The following is a 25,818-nucleotide window of genomic DNA, read 5'->3' as shown; positions in this document are numbered from 1 at the left end:
GCAGAGGTTTAGAGCCGATTAAAAATTTATAGTTGGATTTGCTGTTTTCGTCAACCACAAAAATGTTCAATTTGTGCAAATCTTTGCAAACGACCCTACGTACAGACTGGTGACTTCACCAAACAACGCTTGCAATTTGAGATTTTTTTTGTCCGAATTATTTCTTTCCTTTCAATTTAGTGAAACACACGGACAGGTGAATGGACCTTAATATGCAGCTGGCAAACAAATTCGGAAGGCGAACCAGACTTTGAAATCTGTAGTTCCACATTTTCACTTTTTTCTCTTTTCCCTAACTGAAGGAAATTTACACTCTCAGACATGTGGTATTTTACAGCAAAACGCCAAGTTAAAGCTTTTTCGAAACAGATGAGTTGGCTTTAACACAAATCAATGAACTGCCCTTGAATTGTTTGTTAACATATTCCCCTAATTGGAAAGATATACTGTAGTCAGGCCGTTTGTTCTTCGATTACATTTAAGTTAATTACACTAAGACTCTTGCAAAAAGACATTTATTTTGACAAAAAATACACAAAAGTGCTTTGCATCGACACTTGAGCTTGGTCCAGAACCTTCATCTGTTAGAACGTCGATAAAGTTTTTAACATTGAATAGTTTAAAAAAACTTTTTTGTAGAACATTTTGATTTACCAAAGACGAACAGATCAAAACTCACAAGATACAACATATCAAACATTTTAAGCACTTTTTAAAAGTAAATAAACCCTGCTAACGAACTCAATCAACCAACGCTGTTTCCCCCTTGAACAGTCCAATACTTTTGCTTCCTCTGAAAACACGAATTTTTCCGCATCCTTTCCCCGCCCTCCCATGGGGGTTACCAACAAGTTCCATAACTCAGGCTCAAAGTCAGCTTTTACTCAACGCTTGTTTTGTTTCAGTGTGTGTGTGTTTGTGTGTGCTGGGGTCCATTCTATTCTCCAGCGAATGCACCTCAGTTTGATAACCAGACAAACAATTCAAGCTTCTATTTTTTTTGGCACTTTTCAAAGAAAATGTCTTACCACCGTCAGCGATGATATGCACTTTAAATGTCCTGGCAAGTTACATATCTAATCTGGTGGTCATGGGTCCATATTCCCAGTAGGAACAGTGCATGACAGGGACCTCGCGTTGGCGAGCGCATGAGAGCTGGTATCCACTGCTCGCTGAGTGTGCCCCCGGACTCATCTGTTGACCCATGCTGGCGTAAGGACTCGCCGGTCCCGGGACCAAAGGCAAATTCTGCATGGGAGAATAAGGGCTGTAGGATGAGGGGAGTCCATTCATTTGAACCGGGCTGACGTTGCCATTCGCTGACTGGTGGTAACTCATGGAGGCAGCAGTGCTCTGTCCTTGCCCCATGGACCATGAGTTACTGGCAAAGGGAGGCTGAAGGTATTTGGACGTTTGGTAATAAAACGGCTCCGAGTAATTCACACACGGCTTGGCGGGCAGAAACGGGGAGGAGGAGGGTCTGTAAGGTCTCTTGACCCTTCTCCTCCTCCTGTAGTTCCCTTTATCAAACATGTCTTCGAAAGCGGGGTCCAGTGTCCAGTAGTTACCCTTTCGCTCCCCTCCACCTTCCCTGGGAATTTTGACAAAACATTCGTTGAGGCTCAGATTGTGCCTAATGCTATTTTGCCAACCTTTTTTATTTTTCTCATAGTAAGGGAACTTGGCCACTATGTACTGGTAGATGCCGTTGAGAGTGAGTCGCTTCTCCTGACTGTCCTTGATGGCCATCGCTATTAACGCCACATAAGAGTAGGGAGGCTTTTGAGAAAGGTCCACTTTCTCCCTTGGTTCCTTGTCTCCAGCGTTCTCCAGTATCGACTCGCCCCTGACGGAGGAATCATCTTCCGGATTGTAGCTCTCCTGGTTGTGGAATGTTTCCATCGTGGGCGAAGGCGGCTGGAACTACAGGTATCCCAAGACAAAATTAAACTTTCTGCGGATGTGCACAGAGCACTCGCCTCTTTCTGACACCCTGCCCCCCTCCCCCCAAAAAACTTCAGCCGGGGAAGGTCTCACTCCTCCCACTTCACTCTCAGTGGCTGATCCCGAACTCATTTAAATAGAGCCAATGACAATTTCTCTCCAAGGGTGACTCTCAGGTCAAGTTAACCCTGCGATGAAATTGTCCCAACATCACTCACTCAGCCCTCCGCCGACTCGTAAATGCTAAAAGTGGGGTGGGGGGAACGAGTTAAACTGGAAGCAGAAATAACCTATTGTTGTCCTTAGGCATGTCTGTCACCACCTTGCTTCAGGTGTGAATACAGCACCTTGTCTATTTTAACACATTTTAAAAAGAAACAGCACACCATCCTGCATGCAGCGATGCTCACACCCTATTCAAATCCACGCTGAAAAACCCATTTAGCCAGTTAGATGGAGGTTCACACCAGCATTAAAACAAGCCAGCGTTCCCAATCGTATTTATTTTGTTTTAAAACAATCGAGTGCGTTTTGAGTGCAGTTTGAATCTCAGCACAAGCTCCCCTTCCCCTCTAACGTCCAAAAAGCCTGCTGGAGCAAGTTACAAATAGCGAAGTTACAAATCACACAACACCGGGTTATGGTCCAACAGGTTTATTTGGAACTATGATACATCCACATAAACCTGTTGGAGTATAACCTGGCTTTGTGTGATTTGTAACTTTGGGGAAGTGAGCACTGCAGATGCTGGCGAACAGAGTGGAGAATGTTGTGCTGGAAAAGCACAGCAGGTCAGGCAGCATTCAAGGAGCAGGAGGATCGACATTTCATCAGGAAGGGCTTATGCCCGAAACGTCGATTCTCCTGCTCCATGGATGCTGCTTGACCTGCTGCGCTTTCCCAGCATCAGACTCTTCACTCTGATTTTTAACTTTGCCAACTCCAGTCCAACATTGTGGCAAACAGCGAAGGCGCAGGGCGTGAGAGAGCAACAAAACCTGGGGAGACATTGAGTCATACGCGTGTGTGTGTGTGAAAGTGGAGGTGTCACTGTAATGTGAAGAGAAAGCCACATGGCCTGGACACCTCTCCCACACCTTCCCACTCCCACCTTTCCCCTTAGACACTTGAATAATATCAGCAGCCCCTGACGATCCCTGCACACTTTACAAAGTAATTCTCACACAGAATCGGGCCGATATGAGTCACCGGTTCAGGCACTGACAATGTTTTTTTTCATCCTTTAATTGGAGGTGATGGTGGTGGTGGTGGTTGGGGGGGGGGTGCAATTGTTGGTACAAAATCAATTTCTCCCCTTCAACCAACTCCTGCCTATTCTGAGATTGTCCTGGCAATGCAGGATTAGAAGCTCCCGCTGCAGACTACCCATCACTTCTCAAACTTTTGAAATTCAGTAAAGCTTTATTAAAATATTTATTGACTAAATAGTCTAACGTCTCCAGGAGGCGAGACTGCACCTGCCGTTAATGATAGTTCACTGAAATCTAATGAATACTCTCGCTCTCCCCGCCTATGCAGTTTCTTGGCTTCGGTGCTAAGAATCTACTTCCTGGATTCCCCAACGATTAACTCAGTTTACTGACAGAATAGCAATGTTCTTGAATTCTTAACTGTTGAAGTAAATTATTTTGTACACGTTAATGCCTGCGCTGTAGCGAAAATAATATAAAAAACACACACAAAACAGCTGGGACTGTGCTAAAATTAGACAGTCAGCCATGACGTCTTTGAATGGCAAAACCAGGTTCCAGGGTTGAATGGCCGCTTCCTGTTCCTATTCATTATGCTTCGACGTTTAAACAATGCATCAGTTTATAGTTGCCAGTTTGAGGTGGCACAGTGGCTCAGTGGTTAGTACTGCTGCCTCACAGCGCCAGGGACCCGGGTTCAGAGCAACATAGAAGATAGGAGCAAGGGGAGACCTTGGAGCCTCTCTGCCATTCATCACCATCATGGCTGATCATCCAACTCAACAATCTAATCCTGCTTTGTCCCCATGACCTTCGATCCCATTCACCCCATATCTAGATGCCTCTTGAATATAGTCAATGTGTTGGCATCGACTCGTTCCTGTGGTAATGAATTCCACAGGCTCACCGCTCTTTAGGTGAAGAAATGACTCCTCATCTCCGTCCTAAACGGTCTATCCCCAATCCTCAGATTGTTACCCCAGTTCTGGATACACCCACCATTGGGAACATTCTCCTTGCATCTACTCTGTCTTGTCCTGTTAAAATTTTATAAGTGTCTATGAGATGCCACCCTTGGATGACTGTTTATGTGAAGTTTGCACATTCTCCCCATGAGTGTGTGGGTTTGCTCTGGTTTCCCCACACAGTCCAATGATGTGACGATGAGGTGCATTAGCCATGGGAAATTACCGGGATAGGGTAAAGGAGTTGGGTCTGGATGGGAAGCTCTTTAAAAAATTAGTGTGGACTTGATGGGCTGAATAGCCTGCTTCCACATTGTAGAGATTTTATAATACCACAGCTAGCAGTAATCTGCATGATTGGCAATAAATGAATCATGGAGTGTCAGTGGCCAGGCCAACATTTATTATCCATTGCAGCAGGCAGTTGTGGGTCTGGAGTCACGTGTAGGCCAGACCAGGTAAGGAGGGCAGATTTTCTTCCCTGAAAGATATCAGTAAACCAGATGGTAGAACAAGTAACAGTGGTTTCATTGTCAATATTAGGCTTTTTAAATATATAGATTTTTACTGAATTTAAATTTCTCATGATGGGATTTGAACCCCATGGCCACAGCACATTAACCTATGGCTCAGCATTGTTAACCTACACCACTGCACCACCTCCCTGTGTACATACTGATATTATGTTCAGTGTTGTCTCTACTATGCTTTCCAGCTACAAGGGTCTCCAAAGTTCAAGAACGCAGCAATACCCACAATTGGAAGTCAATACACGGTCCACATACTGACACCAATCACTGTGCATGCAGCTTAGAGGCACTATTGACTACATTCTTACAGCAGTAAGGAATATCAAAGTGAAGACCAATTGTGCATCATGTAAAATAAAACTAAACGAGAGTGTGGTTATTTGTTGCAAACAGGTCGTTTTTAACTTTTGGCAGAAAAGGAACATGATTAGTTAGCCTATAACTCTCTATAACTTAAACTCTACCCTTTTAGGAAATTCTCATTCATATACAAACAGACATACAATGACAAGACAAGATATAAATTGTACAGGTGGGGAAGGAACAAACTGAAGTCAGTGAAGCACAATTCTGAACCAGTCTGCATCAATGAGATGTTTTCCTTCAGTTTCTTTCTGGTTTGTCTCGACTCTATGATAAAGACATGAGGTTGTGTTCACAGATTTGTAACCTTTCATTCACTGGGTGAGGAATTGTCCTTTCACTTCTCTGAAGGCGGTTCTTCCCTTTTTCTTTCCAAGAAGTGAGTTTGCAGAGAGGGAGAGGGTAGCTATATGTTTGTGAATTTCTTTTACTATGGAACTCACAGATGTTTCTGTTGTATTGTCCAAACACACAGTTGTAGCCACTTGCTCAGGAATCAATCATGAAATTGTTGCTATGCCTCCCCACACAGGCAGAGAGACAGACAGATCAACACACACTAGGTTAGAGTGGTGCTGGAAAAGCACAGCAGGTCTGGCAACATCCGAAAAGCAGGCAAATTGACATTTCGGGCAAAAGCCCTTCATCAGGAATAGATGATAGGAATTCCCGAGGAAGGACTTTTGGCCGAAACGTCGATTTTCCTGCTCGTCGGATGCTGCCTGATCTGCTGTGCTTTTCCAGCACCACTCTAATCTAGACTCTGGTTTCCAACATCTGCAGTCTTTGTTTTTACCTACCAGATTGACACACACACACACACACAGACACAGACACACACACACACACACACACACACACACACACACACACACACACACACACACACACACACACGTTGGAAAGCTGGGGCAAAGCTACCCTGAACACATACACCCATAGAGTTAAGATCTCTCTAGTCTTCTCGTCCAGTGCTTGAAAAGGCAACATTATTGATAAAACAATGAGTTTCAGTAATGTGTTTTTCTAAAATAATCTTCCACACACCCTTGATTTAAAGCATTATAATTTAAGTTCCATTTTATGTCCACAGTCCAAATATAAAAGTCGTCTTTTCGCCAATGACATTAATACATCCAATTATTGTATAAATGGATAAAGCTGAGAAAACCATGGAGATTCAGAGCACCATCACAAAACTGTAGTGGTCAGATCTTCAGGTATAGATGGCTAGAATATAAACGGGTGGAGGTTAAGGTTTATGACACGAACACAAAGCCTTGGTTAGACCAAAGCTGGAGTGTTATATAGAGTTCTGGACACCACACTTTAGAAAGGATATGGTAACCTGAAAAGAATTACAGTGCATGTTCACTGGAATATTACAAAGATTCCAAAGCTTAAATTATTAGGGAGATTACGAATTCATATAATTGTGGAAGGTTAAGGAATGATTTGGTTGAGTCTTTTAGGATTTTAAAACACAATGAGAGGGAGGATGTAGAGAAACTCTTTTCCAGTCACAGGTGAGTCCTAGACAACAGGACTTTGGCATTGCCAATGGAGCCACCTTTTAAACATTGCTGTATTCAAGGCATTTAAGAAGCATTGGATTACTATTTGGATAGAAATAGTGGGTAAGGATATGGGGAAAAGCAGGAAATTGGCAATAGGTAATAGAACTGGTGCAGGGGGCTGAATAGCCTTGTTCTGCACCGTAATACCAACAAATATGAGTTTTTGAGTTGTCATCTTGAATTATTGCATTCCTTTTAATGAAAGTACATGCACAGTGCTGTTAAGAGGGATGGAACATGATTTAGACTCAGCAGCAGTGAAGGAATGGCGGTATAGTTACAGGTCTTTTTCTTATTATCCACTCATAGGATGTGAGTGCAGTCCATGTGCAGTATGTAGACCCACAATGCCGTTAGGGAGGGAGTCCAGGATTTTGACCCAGTGACAATGAAGTGGCAATGTATTTCCAAGTCAGAATGGTGACTGTCTCAGAGGGGAACTTGCATGTGGTGGATTCCAATGTATCTACTGCCCTAGTCCTTCAAAAACACCTTCTCAAGGGCATGAAGATGGACGTCAAATGCTGCTTTGTTAATTATGCTCATGTCCTATGAAATAATTTATCTTTAAGTCATGCATTCAAAGTTGTCCAAATGTGCGTCTGCCTTCTAATATATAGATTGAAAACACAAAAGCATTACTAATCGAATACTTTCCGAAATGAAACATCAGTTCTGGGAAAATGGGACAGCCACGATTGAGTGTGTTATCTCTTGTTGGGGAACCATCCCGCGTTGCAAACCAAGCAGAACAACTTCGGCAGGAGAACTAGGAAGTACTGGAGAAACAGGTCTTTCAGCATCTGCTGAGGGGGAAACTAGTTAATTTTACAAGTCCAAAATGACTCTTGTTTGAACTTCAAGGGAGAGGTGGAAAAGTCATGGGTTTTATACTGTTTAGCAAAAATGGGGAGGATGAAATGTAACAGCAGGAAAGGTCAGGGAAAGGTTGATCAGCAGGAGAGGTAGAGATTTTCATCACTTTCCCACCTTTCACTTAAATACAGATAACAGTCACATTGGCCTCAAAATGTTAACACTGTTTCTCTCTCCATAGATGCTTCCAGACTTGCTGAGTCTCAAGCATTTTGCTTTTACTCCAGGTTTCTAATATTTACGATACAGTATTTACAGTATTTTGTTGGATTGCTTATGCTTTTAATCAGAACCTGTTCCCTTCTATCCAACAGGTGCAGGTGATGCCTTAACATTTATGTTAAAGGCATGTTTGTTTTACTATAACCTGATTTATAATTTAAATCCAGCTTCCCATGCAGTGTTAAACTGCAGAAGTGCAAAACTGCTTCCTCTAGCAGCTCTCACAAGTTATGTGCATAGTTCTGATAGGTTGTAATTCTTCAGTTGTTCAATTTCGCATTTTGCAACAACAGACCTGTCCTCAACACTAAAGTCTTCATATAAAAGTATAAAGGTAGTTTTATTCCACAAGGGAGAACGTTCTTGTTACACAATTGTATATGATGATGTAGAATTCAGAGTACATGAAATACTTTCAAGGTAGGAAACCTGAGTGGCAATTTGTCTGAGTGGATCCTTTCACTTTCCTGCCAGTACCTTCTAAGTGTTACCAGAGAAAGAATATGAAATTGTAACCTAACAATCACTGCAGTCACAGTCAAAATAAAAATGCGCACAGCCTGAGGTCATCAAATGCATATTATTCACCAGTGTTTATTGAATGTCTCAATACAAAAATACATTCTGTACAAATTTGATATTTTGTCAATGGGAATGTTTCCAAGCCAAAATTGTAATGTAAAGTGGAGGAAATAATATATACACATATCATTCCTTTTTTAACATTGCAATTGCAGAGAGAGTACTGTGAAATACGTTGTCCAATAGATGAAGAGGGATGAATAAATCTCTTGAGTGACCAAATGATGAAGGAGCTATCCAAGGATCTCAAGCAGGTTGAACAGACACTTCAGTCCGCTCACTTCTACACATTGTCCTTTTGATTTGTAGGTGTTTCCGTGACCAATTACTTCATGAAAGCTTTAAAATTACCCTAACTTGGGCCTGTTACAGCGGTCAAACATTTCCTGCTGTGCAGAACACAGTGCTGTGCAATAGAGGAGTTATTAAGTGACAAAGTGCTCAACAACACCAGCTCTCCGTGCTGCTGAATACAAGAATGACTGTTTGAGTTTTGCTTTTCACTGTTAGTGGCTCACAAGAAAGTCATTCCCACTGCTCTGTTTTCTGGTGTAAAGCAGATGAGAGTCTGTCCCACTAATGTGGTAATGCAGCCATTTGTTAGATGCCATTTCTGGTCATATTTAAAAATGCAATTGTTAGTAAAACTGAAGCATTATAAGGGCTACTTTAGATAACAAACACTAAACACACTAAATTAAATTATAAAATAAAATTGAAACTGAGCAAAAGACACCAACATTAAAGGAATAAAATTAAAATCTGACAAACATAGGAGAAGCAAGGAATAGATAGAAAATAAAATTATGGCTGAATTTCACCAAAGATCAGCCTAGTGTCAGCTTACTAGAGGATTGTTGCTAGGAGTTCTCTCATACAATTATACACCATTTACCGTACTATTTAAGTAACACACCCCTTGAGTAAACTCAGCATAATCTCAGAGGACTACTCTCTCTTAGAAAGAGAGAGAGAGAGATGATTGGTGGTGGTGTAACCTGAGAGTCACTGCACCTCATGCAAGGGGAGCATGCAAGTTGAGAAAGTGGAACTTCAGTCAGTGCACGAATGGGATGTCCACTATTGAAGTCTGCATTGCAAACCAACTGTCCAATCAAGTAAGATAACCAACCCGTGACCACACCTTGCTGATGCCTCTCTCATGCTATCTCAGACTCCCCAGCAGCAGAGGTACTCATCACTGACAAGAGCCTCTGGAGTTATTGCAGCTGCTGCCTTGTTTTATGTTCCTCTGAACCACTGCCAGATATAGATTGCCCTTCACAGAACACATAATGGGAGCAAAACAAACACTACAGCCTCTGAAGGCATGGAGCTGGCATGGGTGACACCTCATTGGAAGTAGAATCACACATTCATTGGTTATTGCAACTTTACACCATCATTTGCCTGAACGAGTGTCATAGTAATGGAAGCCACAAGAATTAAATTACCCATCCTCAGCACCATTCCATGTTGGAACTCGAATGACTACTCTTTCCCTAATGCCCAGGATAACACCACATCTTGTTATTGTTCAGCACTAACCATGGCCCACTCCCTATGCTGTAATGAAACAGAATCCCTGACACTGACTGTGTCAACAGGAGAAAGTAAGGACTGCAGATGTTGGAGATCCAAGTCAAACGTGTGGTGTTGGAAAAGCGCAGTCAGTCAGGCAGCAGCTAAGGAGCAGGAGAGTTGATGTTTCGAGCATAAGCTCGTCATCAGAATGTGACATTCCTGATGAAGAGCTAATGCTCGAAACGTTGACTTTCCTGCTCCTCGGATGCTGCCTAACCAGCTGTGCTTTTCCAGTGCTACACTTTTTGACTCTGACTATCTCAACACCCAAACCACTGATATCAGATGAGCCCCTTTACTTGCTGTACCAGTTGCCCCACGACTGACTATGGTCTGCAATGACTTGATGAGAACTCAGAAATCCCTTTGAGATGCAGCTTTCTATAGTCCTTCTCCATTTACATAATATTTGACTCCTCTGTTCACCCTACTAAAGTACAAAATCTCATATTTCCTTGCATTATATTCCATTGTCCATTCATTTAACCTGTCTATATCCTCTGTATATTGCCTATGTATCCTTATTACTTGCCTTCCCATTTACTTTTTTGTCTTCTGCAAACGTGGTGATATTTCATTCACTTCTGTCGATCGAGTCATTACTGGATATTGTAAATAACTGAGGCCCCAACACTGATCCATGTGGCAGTCCACTAGATACATATTACCATCCTGAAAATATTCCCTTATTCCAACTCTGTCTTTTATCAGTTAATGAATCTCTATCCATGCTAATGCACTACACCCCCAGACATGATGGGCTCTTATCTTATTAAGCAGCCTAATGTGAGGTACCTTATCAAATGTCTTTTGGAAATCCAATATATTACATCCATCACTTCCCTTTTATCTATCCTGCTTGTTACATCTCAACAAATTGTAATATATTTTTAGATATATTCAATTCCCGCCTCAGGCGACTGACTGTGTGGAGTTTGCACGTTCTCCCCGGGTCTGCGTGGGTTTCCCCCGGGTGATCTGGTTTCCTCCCACAGTCCAAAGATGTGTGGGTCAGGTGAATTGGCCATGCTAAATTGCCCATAGTGTTAGGTAAGGGGTAAATGTAGGGGTATGGGTGGGTTGCGCTTCGGCGGGTCGGAGTGGACTTGTTGGGCCGAAGGGCTTGTTTCCACACTGTAAGTTATCTAATCTAATCTAATCTAAAATATGGTTTCCCTTTCAAGAAGTCACACTGATAATACTTGATTATATTGTGCATTTCGACTTGCTCTGCTATTACATCTTTTATAATAGACTCTAAGATTTTCCAATAATAGATGTTGATAATTTCCTTTTTTTAGCCAAATTCATTTTTTAAAACAAAAGTGTAACATTGGCAATTTTCTAATCCTCTGGGACATCTAATACTCTAAGGATTCTTGGAAGATTATTACCAGCACATCCACTGTCTCTGTAACTAACTCCTATAATACGACAGGATGCATTCCATCAGGTCCAGGAGACTGATCTGCCTTTAACCACATTCGTTTCCCTTGCACTTTTACTTCTAGTAATAGTTAATGTATTTATTTGCTCTCTTCCTTTTGCCTCTTGATTTTTTAAAAGTATCTTTGGACTGTTATTTGTGTCTTCCAGCACAAAGACTGACACAAAGTCATTTCTCAATTTCTCTCCCATTTCCTGGTTCCTCATTACTATTTCCCTGTCTCTCTCTGTCTCTCTCTCTCTTTCTGAATGTGGCCTATATTCACTTTGGCCCCTCTGTCTTTTTTTATATATTTAAAGATGCTTTCACTGTTCATTCTTACATTACTTTTTACTTTACCTTCAAAGTTTATGGTCATCTTTTCTTGGTTTTTAAAGCTTTCCCAATCCTTTGGCAGCATGGTGACTCAGTGCTAACTCACAGTGCCAGAGACAAGGGTTTAATTCCAGATTTGCGCAACTGTGTGGAGTTTTCACATTCTCACCTTGTTTGAGTGGGTTTCCTCCGTATGTTCTGGTTTCCTCCCACAGTCCAAAGATATACAGGTTAGGTGGATTGCCCATGCTAAATTATCCATAGTGCCTAGGAATGTGCAGGTTATGAGGATTAACCATGAGAAATGCAGGGCTACAGGGATAGTGTAGGGGATGGATCTGGGTGGGATGATCTTCGGCAGGTTGGTGTGGATTCGATGGGCCAAATGGCCCACTTCCATGCTGTAGGGATTCTATGATTTGGCTTATCACTAATCTTTGCCACATCGTTTTGTTTTAATCTTTCAATTTGTTGCTATTATGAACTTCCCTGGCTTACCATGGGTTGGCCTATCCCCGAACATCCTTCTTTCTTACTGGGATATATTGATACAGTGAGTCATGAACTTTTCGTTAAGTATCTGCCATTGTTCCTCTTCTATCTTTGCTGCTGAACCCCCCTTTTCTAGTTCGCTCCTATTAGCTCTGCCCTCATCCTTTGTAATTACCACGGATGGTCATCATGGACACCGGTTTAGGAGTATGTCCAGGCATTACACAGGAAGTAGAGGATATTTATGAGGATGATACTATGGATACGAAGACTTCAGTGATGTGGAGAGACTAAACAAGCTGAGGTTGTTCTCCTTTGAGCAGAGAGGGAGAGGGGGAGATTTAAGGTGTCAGAGAGCCTTTAAAGCAATTCTTAGCAGGACTTATACACTTAATGGTAATATCCGAGGGAGTGTTGCTGAACAAAGAGACCTTGGAGTGCAGGTTCATAGCTCCTTGAAAATAGAGTCGCAGGTAGATAGGATAGTGAAGAAGGCATTTGGTATTCTTTCCTTTATTGGTCAGAGTATTGAGTACAGGAGTTGGAAGGTCATGTTGCAGCTGTACAGGATGTTGGTTAGGTCACTGTTGGAATACTGCGTGCAATTCTGGTCTCCGTCCTATCGGAAGGATATTGTAAAACTTGAAAGGGTTGAGAAAAGATTTACAAGGATATTGCCAGGTTTGGAGGATTTGAGCTATAGGGAGAGGCTGAATAAGCTGGAGCTGTTTTCCCTGGAGCATCGTAGGCTGAGGGGTGACCTTATAGAGGTTTACAAAATCATGAGGGTCATAGATAGAATAAATAGACATGGCCTTTTTCCTGGGTTGGGGGGCATCCAGAACTAGAGGGCATAGGTTTAAGATGAGAAGGGAAAGATATAAAAGGCACCTAAGGGGCAATTTTTTATTGCAGAGAGTGGTGCGTGTATGGAATGAACTGCCAGATGAAGTGGTGGAGGCTGGTATAATTGCAACATTTAAAAGGCATCTCGGTGGATATATGAATAGGAAGGACCTAGAGGGATATGGGTCAAGTGCTGGCAAATGGGCCGAGATCAGGTTAGGATATCTGGTTGGCATGGACAGGTTGGACAGAAGGGTTGGTTTCTGTGCTGTACATCTCTATGACTCTACAGCACAAAAGGAGGCCATTCGGTGCATCATTATCATGCTGGTGAACAAATACCTATCTGTTCACGTAGCCTGTAACTGTGTATGTTATGTTGATCCAATGGATTACTTCATAAAGTTTCAATGGCATACTTAATAGAGATGTTTAAAATTATGAAGGATGTTGATAGATTTAATAAGGAGATGTCAGGGGCTGAAGAGTAAGTAAACAAGGAATAAAAGTTGCCAAAGCTTTCCCAGACTATCGGGCTGTTCTCTCATTAGAGAGAGATGATTTGTGGTGGTTTAACTTGAGGGTCACCATACCACAGGAGAGGAGAAATGTTGAGAAGGAGAGTCTTTCATAGTAACCTCAGCTGGTGTGGGAATTGAACCAAAGCTGTTGGCATCACTCTGCATCACAAACCAGCCAAAACAGACATAAGGTAACTGGCAAATGAACCAGAGAAGTCTGACGAGAAGAGCTTTATTTTTTATGCAGAATGTTTTATAATCTGGACTGGGCTGCCTGAATAAAAACTTCAATAATAATGCCCAATAAGGTTCAATAATAATGATGGAGGGGTGTAATGTGCTGGCCAATGGGGAGAGGGGACAGAAGAAAGGGACTAATTGAATAGTTACTTTTCAACAAGACCAACTCAACTATGAAGGGTCTGATGCATTGAATCTTTTATTAAATCGGTGAGTATTATCCCATTGTCAACTTCCAAGAATTTGTAACAAATAAATTAGACTGTAGTTATAAGTTAGCCAATTTACATCTTCTGCATTTGTGGGTATTACTTTTCAATTAAAAATGCTTTGGATTATAATATATTTCAGAAAACATTCTATCTTCCAAACATATAAATATTTAAAGTACAATTACAATAATGTGCAGACACATTGACATACAATAAGGATCGCTGCAACATAATTACAACAAAACTGCAATTGTGTTGATATGTTTCTTTAAAAGATTACATCTGCATTAAAATGTATCAATAGGTGATAATGTTGTCACCTATTGGTGACAAATAGGTCTCTTAGCCTTAAAGAAGTGAAACTATCACTTAACAGACAATCAATTTTTCAATGTATAATTTTAGTTACATCACACTGCAAACATTTGCTATAAATTCTGTTACAATCGAGCCCTCCACAATCACCTGATGAAGGAGCGTCGCTCCGAAAGCTAGTGTGCTTCCAATTAAACCTGTTGGACTATAATCTGGTGTTGTGTGATTTTTAACTTTGTACACCCCAGTCCAACACCAGCATCTCCAAATCAGGTCTCTTAACTGTTGCTGGCTGCCTGCTGTTCCTGATAAGGGCAAGTTTCACATCAGGAGGTTTTGAATTGTTGTCTGTAAACAAAAGAATTTATCTATGCAAGCAGCTATTCCTTATTTCACAAGTGAGAGTCAAGTTATCCATATATGACAAAACCTCTAGACTTTACTGATGAGTTGTAAGTATTGTGTTCCCTATTTCCCACTGTGTAACATCTAAAATTTCTTCAAAATTCGAACTACAAAATAAATTTATTGGGCCCATTTGACGTTATGTTGGTTAGACTGGTAACAGTGCTACGAATGAAAGGAAATTCTGTACAACAGAATAATATCTTGGAAATTAAACAGTATATAATATGACACTACTGTATGGAACTGCATATCACAGGGAAAGATCTAAAAAACAATACAAGTATCACATTTACTTTAATAAATACATTTTATTGTAAAACTGAGACACATTTGCTCAAATAATGTGCCACTAAAGAGTATTTACCACAATTACATGTTATACAGAGGTATCCTTTGACAGAAAAATAATCCAGAACCAATTTACATCAATCTAGCGGATGCAGATGTGAATAGATCAGGAATATAATCCACTGTGGGATTGATTATTCACAATGTTAACACATTTATAAACAAAGCATCAATGTGGCAAAAGTAGTTCCAAGCTCAATTGTATATCTCTGGAGGAAACATTGTAATAGAATGTATATTTAGTGCGGATTAAACAAGATCTCTTTATAATTATGATAAGGTCAGAAGTTACACAACACCAGGTTATAGTCCAACCAGTTTATGTCAGGCTTCACCCAACGAAGGAGCAGTGCTGCAAAAGCTTGTGATTTCAAATAAACCAGTTGGACTATAACCTGGTGTCGTATGACTTCTGACCGTGTCCACCCCAATCCAACACCGGCACATCCACATTATAATTTTGATGTTTAACTAGGGAAATTCACAATTTGTGGAAGAAATTGGACATATCCAAGTAATTTAGTTTGTAAATTGGATGTTTCTATTTGGGAGTGAGTGTAACCATATTATCCAAATGTGGTAGAAAATAACATATTGTGTAGTGTCCCTACCTTGAGATTTAGGAGCACCATACTCATGGCCCACTGCTCCAGGTGTATGTAATGGAATCACTCAACTGGTTGATGAGAAACTATTGAGATAAATTGCTTATTGAGAGGACGTTTGCAGGCATATCTCCCAAGGCAGTCCTGCTAATTTATTCAAATTGCTCTCACAGTTCCTGATGCTTTTGCATTACTACAGTCTAGGTGACAGAGAGGTCTATTGTCTGAGCTCCGGAGTATTTAAAAAGGTTAAATTTCACAATGACATTGCAGAAAGGAGGGAAATTCTCTGAAATAACATTGACTGATATTTATTTGTCAATCAATATCACTAAATGTGAACAAATTATTTGTTCATCACCATGTTGCAGTTTGTTCTATACAGACAGACTACAATGATCTTGTCATTAAAATTATGACTGTATTTTCAAATTACATTATAACCACTTTGGGATGCCCTAAGGCCATGAAAGATGCCACATAAATGCAAGTAATTGTTTTAAACATCAATTTGTATACGTGTTGAAAATATGCATTCTCTTTCTATCCTTTTTTAAAATATATTTTATTAAGAAAAAATAGATTTTTAAATATTACAATAAATACAAAACAATACAATTCAAAACAGTTCAAAAACAAACCAGATAATAAAAAGAATTCCCCAACCCACCCTCCTATAAACATATATAGAGAAATATAAAATTTAAAAAAAACATAAACTAGCTAGTTAACTAAATAAATAAATAACACAAACAAATAAATAGTAATAACTCAGCCAAGCCAAACAAACCACTCACAGTTCCTCCTCCCTGGATATTGGACTCATGAAACACAATCGTTACGGCTATATAAAAGCCCTTGTTAATGTGGCAGATAAATCTGTGTCCAGGTATTTCAAAAAGGGTTGCCATGTCTTGTAAAAATTCTCAGTTTTGTGGTGTACCATATTTGTGAGAAAATCCAGGGGAATATGCTCCATAACAATCTTCCACCAACCCGGCAGGCCTGGGGGGGGTTTTGGACATCCAACCTAGCAAGATATTCCTCCTTGCACAGAATGTAAGAATATTGAAATGTTTTTTCTTATGCGCGTCTGCAGAAAATACAATGGGTAGGCCCAAAAGGAGCGAAATAGGGTTCTTCTCCACCCCTACATCCAAAATCCTCTCCATTGCACGCACCACAGCGCTTCAATATGTTTGAAGCCTGTCACAGGACCAAAGACAATGGGTAAGAGTACCCGTGCAGACCTTGTACCTGGGACATGCTGAAGATACCCTTGGTTTAAATTTTGACAAATGGTCTGGGGCTAAGTGGACCCCGTGGAGAATCTTCAACTGTAAAGCATGGGTCCTATTGCAAATTGATATCTACTTTGCATTCTCCCAAATTTCCTCCAATGCCTCTGAAGAAGCTTCAACACCCAGCTCTCTTTCTTTCCATCCTTCTAATCTGCAAAACATTCATTAACCAATACTATCCATTTCCATCTTTTTACTGGATTCCTGTGGACACTACAATCTGCAGTCTCCAAGATAACCCGTAATGAGACAAACTTTGGAAATTCATCATACAACATCCATTGCATTTTCTTCAATAATCCACTCCATTAGTTCCCAGAACTCTTAAACTTGTCAAACATTACATGCCTTTTTCAAATTTAGGAAAACATAATAAAATTAAATAGAGTCAGAATAGCTTCACAATGGGGAAATCTGACAAATCTATTAGAATTCTTTGAGGATGTAAAAAGCAAGATAGAAAGAGGGGAGCCAGTAGATGGAATATATTTGGATTTGGAGAAGAAATTTGATAAAGTACATTAGTAATAACCTGTGAAGTTGGAGGTAGAATATCTGCATAGACAGGGAATTGGTAAACTAACAGATGTCATATTGGGATAATGGGAACATTATCAGATACGAAAAGCGCAGCAGGTCAGGCAGCATCCAAGGAGCAGGAGAATCGACATTTCGGGCATGAGCCCTTCTTCAGGAATGAGGAAAGTGTGCCAAGCAGGCTAAGATAAAAGGTAGGGAGGAGAGACTTGGGGGAGGGGTGTTGGAAATGCAATAGGTGGAAGGAGGTCAAGGTGAGGGTGATAGGCCAGAGTGGGGGTGGGCGCAGAGAGGTCAGGAAAAAGATTGCAGCTAAGGAAGGTGGTGCTGAGTTCGAGGGTTGGGACTGAGACAAGGTGGGGGGAGGGGAAATGAGGAAACTGGAGAAATCTGAGTTCATCCCTTGTGGTTGGAGGGTTCCTAATGGAAGATGAGGCGCTCTTCCTTCAGCCGTCATGTTGCTATGGTCTGGCAATGAAGGAGTCCAAGGACCTGCATGTCCTTGGTGGAGTGGGAGGGGGAGTTGAAGTGTTGAGCCACGGGGTGGTTGGGTTGGTTGGTCCGGGGTGTTCTCTGAAACGTTCCGCAAGTAGGTGGCTTATCTCCCCAATATAGAGGAGGCCACATCGGGTGCAGCAGATGCAGTAAATGATGTGTGTGGAGGTACAGGTGAATTTGTGGCAGATATGGGAGGATCCCTTGGGGCCTTGGAGTGAAGTAAGGGAGGAGGTGTGGGCGCAAGTTTTGCATTTCCGGGAGTGGAGGTTGGGTTGGTGGGGGGGTGTGAACCTGATGAGGGAATCACGGAGGGAGTGGTCTTTTCGGAATGCTGATAGGGGAGGGGAGGGAAATATATCCTGGTGGTGGGATCCGTTTGGAGGTGGCGGAAATGACGGCAGATGATACGATGTATATGGAGGTTGGTGGGGTGGTAGGTGAGGACCAGTGGGGTTCTGTCCTGGTGGCGATTGGAGGGGCGGGGCTCAAGTGTGGAGGAGCAGGAAGTGGAGGAGATGTGGTGGTGAGCATCGTCGATCACGTCTGGGAGGAAATTGAGGTCTTTGAAGAAGGAGGCAATCTGGGCTGTTCGGTATTGGAACTGGTCCTCCTGGGAGCAGATGCAGCGGAGACAAAGGAATTGGGAATATGGGATGGCATTTTTACATGGGCAGGGAGGGAGGAGGTGTAGTCTAGGTAGCTGTGGGAGTCAGTCGGTTTATAGTAGATGTCTGTGTTGATTCGGTCGCCTGAGATAGAAATGGAAAGGTCTAGGAAGAGGAGGGAGGAGTCTGAGATGGTCCAGGTAAATTTGAGGTCAGGGTGGAAGGTGTTGGTAAAGTGGATGAACTGTTCAACCTCCTCATGAGAGCACGAGGCAGCGCCGATACAGTCATCGATGTAACGGAGGAAAAGGTGGGGGGTGGTGCCAGTGCAGCTGCGGCAGATGGACTGTTCCACATATCCTACGAAGAGGCAGGCATAGCTGGGGCCCATGCAGGTGCCCATGGCTACTCCTTTGGTTTGGAGGAAGTGGGAGGATTGGAAAGAGAAGTTGTTCAGAGTGAGGACCAGTTCAGTCAGTCGAAGGAGGGTATCAGTGGAAGGGTACTGGTTGGTACAGCAGGAAAGGAAGAAGCGGAGGGCTTTGAGTCCTTTGTGATAGGGGATGGAGGTTTACAGGGACTGGATGTCCATGGTGAAGATAAGGCGTTGGGGACCGGGGAAGCGAAAATCATGGGGTAGGTGGAGGGCATGGGTGGTGTCCCGAATGTAGATTAGATTATTTACAGTGTGGAAACAGGCCCTTCAGCCCTACAAGTCCACACCGACCTGCCGAAGCGAAACCCACCCATACCCTTACATTCGCCCCTTACCTAACACTACAGGCAATTTAGCATGGCCAATTCACCTGACCTGCACATCTTTGGACTGTGGGAGGAAACCGGAGCACCCAGAGGAAACCCACGAGACACAGGGAGAACGTGCAAACTCCACACAGTCAGTCGCCTGAGGCAGGAATTGAAGCCGGGTCTCTGGCGCTGTGAGACAGCTGTGCTAACCACTGTGCTACCGTGCTGCCCATGTGCCGGCCCACCGTGCCACGTAGGTGGGGAGTTCTTGGACTAAGGGGGACAGGACAGTGTCGAGGTATGCAGAGATGAGTTCGGTGGGGCAGGAGCAGGCTGAGACAATGGGTTGGCCGGGGCAGTCAGGTTTGTGGATTTTGGACAGGAGGAAGAAATGGGTGGTGCGGGGTTGTGGGACTATGAGGTTGGAGGCGGTGGATGGGAGATCGCCTGAGGTGATGAGGTTATGGCTGGTCTGGGAGATGATGGTTTGGTGGTGGGAGGTGGGTATTTGATCAAGAGGGCAGGAGGAGGAGGTGTCAGCGAGCTCAGTGGTGTAAAGGTCGGTGCGCCAAACTACTACCACGCCTCCCTTGTCTGCCGGTTTGACAGTGAGATTGGGGTTGGAGCGGAGGGAGTGGAGGGCTGCATGTTCCGAGGATGAGAGGTTGGAGTGGGTGAGAGGGGTGGAGAGGTTGAGGCAGTTAATGTCACGGCGGCAGTTGGCTATGAAGAGATCGAGGGCAGGTAAGAGGCCAGCACGGGGTGTCCAGGTGGAGGGTGTGTGTTAGAGATGGGAGAAGGGGTCGTCAGAGGGTGGGCGAGAATCCGGTTGAAGAAGTAGGGACGGAGGCGAAGGCGGTGGAAGAATTGTTCGATGTCTTGCCGTGTGTTATCAGATAGGAATCTTTAACTAGTGATGTGCCATAGGAAATTGTGCTGGGTCCACAATTATTTTTCACAATTAGTAGTGAATTGGATGACAGAAGCAAAACGATTGCTGTTGTCAAGTTTGCAGATGGCACAGTAGTAACTAGGTCGGCAGGTAGTGGTGATAACACAGAGTCTGCAGAGAGAAGATAGATTAGATGACTGGGCAAAATGGAAAATCAGATTTGATGGGCCAAATGGCTTGCTTCTGCTCCTGTGGCAGTGGTCTAGAAAATCTTGGCTATCTTCCAGTCATCAAGCAATAATTAAACATTTCTGAGGAAATATTAATCTTACCCTATAATTACTCATCTGCCAATTAACTTTGAATGATACGCAATTCTCAGCCAGAACAAGACTTCGTTGCTAGTTAAAAAAAGAACTACATGATGAATATTCCCATGCACCTTGATAGGTTTTATTCCTCTTGATTTCAGTACATTTTCGAAGAGAGATTATTAACTACATTGAATTCCCACGTTGTCATGCGTGAAAACTTACTTTTGAATCAGTGTGAGGAGGGAAACTTGCCCATGTGGAAGGAGTTTTGTATTTTACACACCACTTTCCCACAATTCGCTGTATGATGTGCAACATGGGTCCAAGTCAAGTTCAGCTCGGTGTTGTAAACACTTAATACTGTAAACCTATGTCAGAGAGTCAACATCCTTTCTGGACATCATGTGGGTGAATACTTTGGAAAACAGAAGACTGGTTTGGTTGCCTTTACTTCCCCTCAGTTTAGTCTGATTTTTTTTCTCTCACTTAAAAGCACAACCCCACAATTAAACAGACTGATCAAAGATAACGACCAACGTCGACCTGTCTCAGTGTGTGCGTTCTTCAGGAACCCACATCTAAAATCAAAATGAAATTATTTAGGTGGAACTACCAGTAGGCGTAATCACAAATTAAAAGCAGTTAAATCCTTAATGCATGCATTCCAGTTAGTACGTTTTCTATCCACAGCACCTTGCTTTGAACAGCTTGCGAGCTGTAATGTTAAATTAAAGGGTTTAGATTAAATATAATCCCATAAAAGGCAGCCAGCTTTTTATAACAGACGGTGGCATTTCTACTCTGCTGGAGGGGTTGAGGATTGAAGTACATCTCACATTTACATTGTAACTTTCAATTTGACATATCCTCACCTTACTTAATGGGTTAACAGGAGGTAAAGTCACAGAGACAGAGGTTGATAGGTCAGGATAACAGAAGTGGGAAAACAGAAATAATTTTTTGGAAACAGTACGACAGGGAACATCTGCCGTGGAAGAAACAATGTTTCTCTGGAATGTTTCTCTCTGCAGAGTTGCTACTGAATGTTTCAAGTATTTTCTGTGTCTGTTTCAGATTTCCATCACCTGAAGTGTTTTCTTTTCGTTATTAATAGGACAATTAATCAGAGAGAGGGATTTTGGTGAACTTTAGCTGCACAATTTAAATTTAATTATTAGTCAATAAATATAAAAAAAGTTTTTTGTGTTGGGTAATTGGCAAATATATTTCCCATTTAATTGATGTGGTGCAATGTCACATTGGAAGGCAAAGCCAAAATTACCTTGTGAGCTGGTTGATTGCAAGAAGGGGTGGGGTCAGGCCACTGAGATGCCAGGACTAGCCCCTTCTAAGCACTGGGAGAAACCTAATGGTTTCATCAAAATGTACATGGAGTCATAGAGCCATACAGTGTGGAAACAGGCATCTGGTCCAACCAGTCCATGCCGAGCATAATCCCAAACTAAACTAGCCGCACCTGCCTGCTCCTGACCCATATCCCTCCAAACATTTCCTATTCATGTACTTATCCAAGAGTCTTTTAAACATTGTAACTGAATCCACATCCACCACTTTCTCAGGAAGTTCATCTACACACGAACCACCATCTGTGTAAAACATTTGCCTCTCATGTCTTTTTTAAATTGCTCTCCTATCACCTTCACAATATCCCCCAGTCTTGAAATCCCCCAACCTAGGGAAACAATAGTAAATTATTCAAAATTGCATCACATTAAAGAATGAAGGGGTAGGAAATGTAAGAATACAATAACAAGGGAGAGTAGAGAACAGAGTAGTGAGGTGGAACGTTTGGAAGAGTATAATAAATGAGAATAGAAATGGTTTGCAGCTTCACGGGAGTCAGAAGGCAAACATCTGAACTTATGTAAAGGGATTAGGAATGCTGTTGTTCTCATGATAGATCTCCGAGATTTGATCTCTCGACTATTGAATTGAGGTATAGAAGATAGAGTCATAGAGTCATAGAGATGTACAGCATGAAAACAGACCCCTCGGACCAACCTGTCCATGCCGACCAGATATCCCAACCCAATCTAGTCCCACCTGCCAGCACCCAGCCCATATCCCTCTAAACCCTTCCTATTCATATACCCATCCAAATGCCTCTTAAATGTTGCAATTGTACCAGCCTCCACCACTTCCTCTGGCAGCTCATTTGATACATGCACCACCCTCTGCGTGAAAAAGTTGCCACTTAGGTGTCTTTTCTATCTTTCCCCTCTCACCCTAAACCTATGCCCTCTAGTTCTGGACTCCCCCACCCCAGGGAAAAGACTTTGTCTATTTATCCTATCCATGCCCCTCATAATTTTGTAAACCTCTATAAGGTCACCCCTCAGCCTCCGACACTCCAGGGAAAACAGCCCCAGCCTGTTCAACCTCTCCCTGTAGCTCAAATCCTCCAACCCTGGCAACATCCTTGTAAATATTTTCTGAACCCTTTCAAGTTTCACAACATTCTTTCCGATAGGAGGGAGACCAAAATTGCATGCAATATTCCAACAGTGGCCTAACCAATGTCCTGTACAGCTGCAACATGACCTCGCAACTCCTGTACTCAATAATCTGACCAATAAAGGAAAGCATACCAAATGCCTTCTTCACTATCCTAGCTACCTGCGACTCCACTTTCAAGGAGCTATGAACCTGCACTCCAAGGTCTCTTTCTTCAGCCACACTCCCTAGTGTATAAGCCCTGCTAAGATTTGCTTTCCCAAAATGCAGCACCTCGCATTTATCTGAATTAAACTCCATCTGTCACTTCTCAGCCCATTGGCCCATCTGGTCCAGATCCTGTTGTAATCTGAGGTAACCCTCTTCGCTGTCCACTCCACCTCCAATTTTGGTGTCATATGCAAACTTATTAACTGTACCTCTTATGTGCTCGCATCCAAACCATTTATGTAAATGACAAAAAGTAGAGGACCCAGAACCGATCCTTGTGGCACTCCACTGGTCACAGGCCTCCAATCTGAAAAACAACCCTCCACCACCACCCTCTGTCTTCTACTTTTGAGCTAGTTCTGTATCCAAATGGCTAGTTCTCCCTGTATTCCATGAGATCTAACCTTGCTAATCAGTCTCCCATGGGGAACCTTATCAAACACCTTACTGAAGTCCATATAGATCATGCCTACTGCTCTGCCCTCATCAATCTTCTTTGTTACTGCTTCAAAAAACTCAATCAAGCTGGGGAGACATGATTTCCCACGCACAAAGCCATGTTGACTATCTTGAATCAGTCCTTGCCTTTCCAAATACATGTACATCCTGTCCCTCAGGATTCCCTCCAACAACTTGCCCACCACCGAGGTCAGGCTCACCGGTCTATAGTTCCCTGGCTTGTCCTTACCACACTTCTTAAACAGTGGCACCGCGTTTGCCAACCTCCAGTCTTCCGGCACCTCACCTGTGACTATCAATGATACAAATATCTCAGCAAGAGGCCCAGCAATCACTTCTCTAGCTTCACACAGAGTTCTCGGGTACACCTGATCAGGTTCTGGGGATTTATCCACTTTTAACCATTGCAAGACATTCAGCACTTCCTCCTCTGTAATACGGACATTTTGCAAGATGTCACCATCTATCTTCCTGCAGTCTATATCTTCCATATCCTTTTCCACAGTAAATACTGATGAGAAATATTCATTTAGAATCTCTCCCATTTTCTGTGGCTCCACACATAGGCCGCCTTGCTGATCTTTGAGGGGCCCTATTCTCTCCTTAGTTACCCCTTTGTCCTTAATATATTTGTAAAAACCCTTTGGATTCTCCTTAATTCTATTTGCCAAAGCTATCTCATGTCCCCGTTTTGCCCTCCCGATTTCCCTCTTAAGTATACTCCTACTGCCCTTTATACTCTTCTAAGGATTCACTCGCTCTATCCTGTCTATACCTGACATATGCTTCCTTGTTTTTCTTAACCAAACCCTCAATTTCTTTAGTCATCCAGCATTCCCTATACCTACCAGCCTTCCCTTTCACCCTGACAGGAATGTACTTTCTCTGGATTCTTATTATCTCATTTCTGAAAGCTTCCCATCTTCCAGCCGTCCCTTTACCTGTGAACATCTGCCTCCAATCAGCTTTCGAAAGTTCTTGCCTAATACCGTCAAAATTGACCTTTCTCCAGTTTAGAAATTCAACTTTTAGATCTGGTCTATCCTTTTTCATCACTATTTTAAAATGAATAGAATTATGACCGCTGGCCCCAAAGTGCTCCCCCACTGACACCTCAGTCACCTGCCCTGCCTTATTTCCCAAGAGTAGGTCTGCTAAAGAGGATTGACAAAGTAGATGCAGAGACGATGTTTCCTCATGGGGTCAATCCAGATCACAAAGTCATCACTTTAGAATAAGGAGGAGCTGATTTAAAACAGAGATGTTGAGGAACTACTTCTCTTAAAGGATTGGGAATCTATGAAATTCACTCCCCGAGAGTGTGAAGGATGCTGGGAGTAAATTTAAAGAAGAGATAGATTGTCAATTAGCAATGTGTTGAATAGTTATGGAGAACTGGTGGGAAAGTGGACTTGGATAATCATATTGAATGGCAGAGCAGGCTCAAGGGGCTGAGTGGTCTACTCCTGCTCTTAGTTCTTACGTTGTTGAACAGAATACCTTAAGCCAAGAACAGTACAGACAGGTACGTGGTATCTGCAATCAAAACAGAGGGATGCCAGTGACAGGGTGCAACTGATCAGCTGCAGTGCCAATGCACCAACTGCTGACTACACCCCGAATGTTGCAAATCTGCACAAGTCACTCAGATAGTGGTGTTGTGGTAATCTTACCAGACTAATAATCCAGAGACCTAGATTAATGCTGTGGGGACCTGGCTTCAAATGGCAGCTTGTAGAATCTTAATTGAAATATGAAAATTGTCTCACTGTGCAATGAGATGATTTGGAGGTGCCGGTATTAGACTGGGGTGTACAAAGTTTAAAATCACACAACACCAGGTTATAGTCCAACAGGTTTATTTGGAAGCACTAGCTTTCGAAGCGCTGCTCCTTCATCAGGTGGTTGTGGAGTATAAAATTGTAGGACACAGAATCTTTGCTATATTGTTGTCACAAGAACCCTCCTGGTTCGCTAATGTCCTACAGGGGAGGAGATCTGCCATCCTTCCCTGGTCTGGCCTACATCACAGCAAAGTGGTTGATTCTTAACTGCTCTCTGACATTACCTTAGAGTGACACTTAGTTCAAGGGCAATTAGGGATGAGTAACAAATGCTGACCCTGTCAATAATTCCCACATCCCATGAAGGAATAGAGATAAAAAGAACAAACAACA

The 25,818-nt window shown here is 42.5% G+C and overlaps 1 protein-coding gene across 1 annotated transcript; it reads right to left on the bottom strand.

Moving 5' to 3' along the window:
• Positions 1-499: 499 nt before the first annotated feature.
• On the bottom strand, positions 500-2,005 carry foxl2l (forkhead box L2-like). Its single transcript, XM_060852046.1, has one exon. It carries the CDS (start codon positions 1,900-1,902, stop codon positions 1,069-1,071), a length of 834 nt encoding a protein of 277 aa, XP_060708029.1. The 5' UTR covers positions 1,903-2,005; the 3' UTR covers positions 500-1,068.
• Positions 2,006-25,818: the final 23,813 nt, after the last annotated feature.

The sequence above is a fragment of the Hemiscyllium ocellatum genome, chromosome 37 (assembly GCF_020745735.1).
Source record: "Hemiscyllium ocellatum isolate sHemOce1 chromosome 37, sHemOce1.pat.X.cur, whole genome shotgun sequence".
NCBI lineage: Eukaryota > Metazoa > Chordata > Chondrichthyes > Orectolobiformes > Hemiscylliidae > Hemiscyllium > Hemiscyllium ocellatum.
This window is presented reverse-complemented; position numbering and strand designations above follow the sequence as displayed.

Bases quoted from the DNA above. Each gene is read 5' to 3' on its own strand.
- foxl2l (XM_060852046.1), bottom strand. From the start codon at position 1,902: ATGGAAACATTCCACAACCAGGAGAGCTACAATCCGGAAGATGATTCC.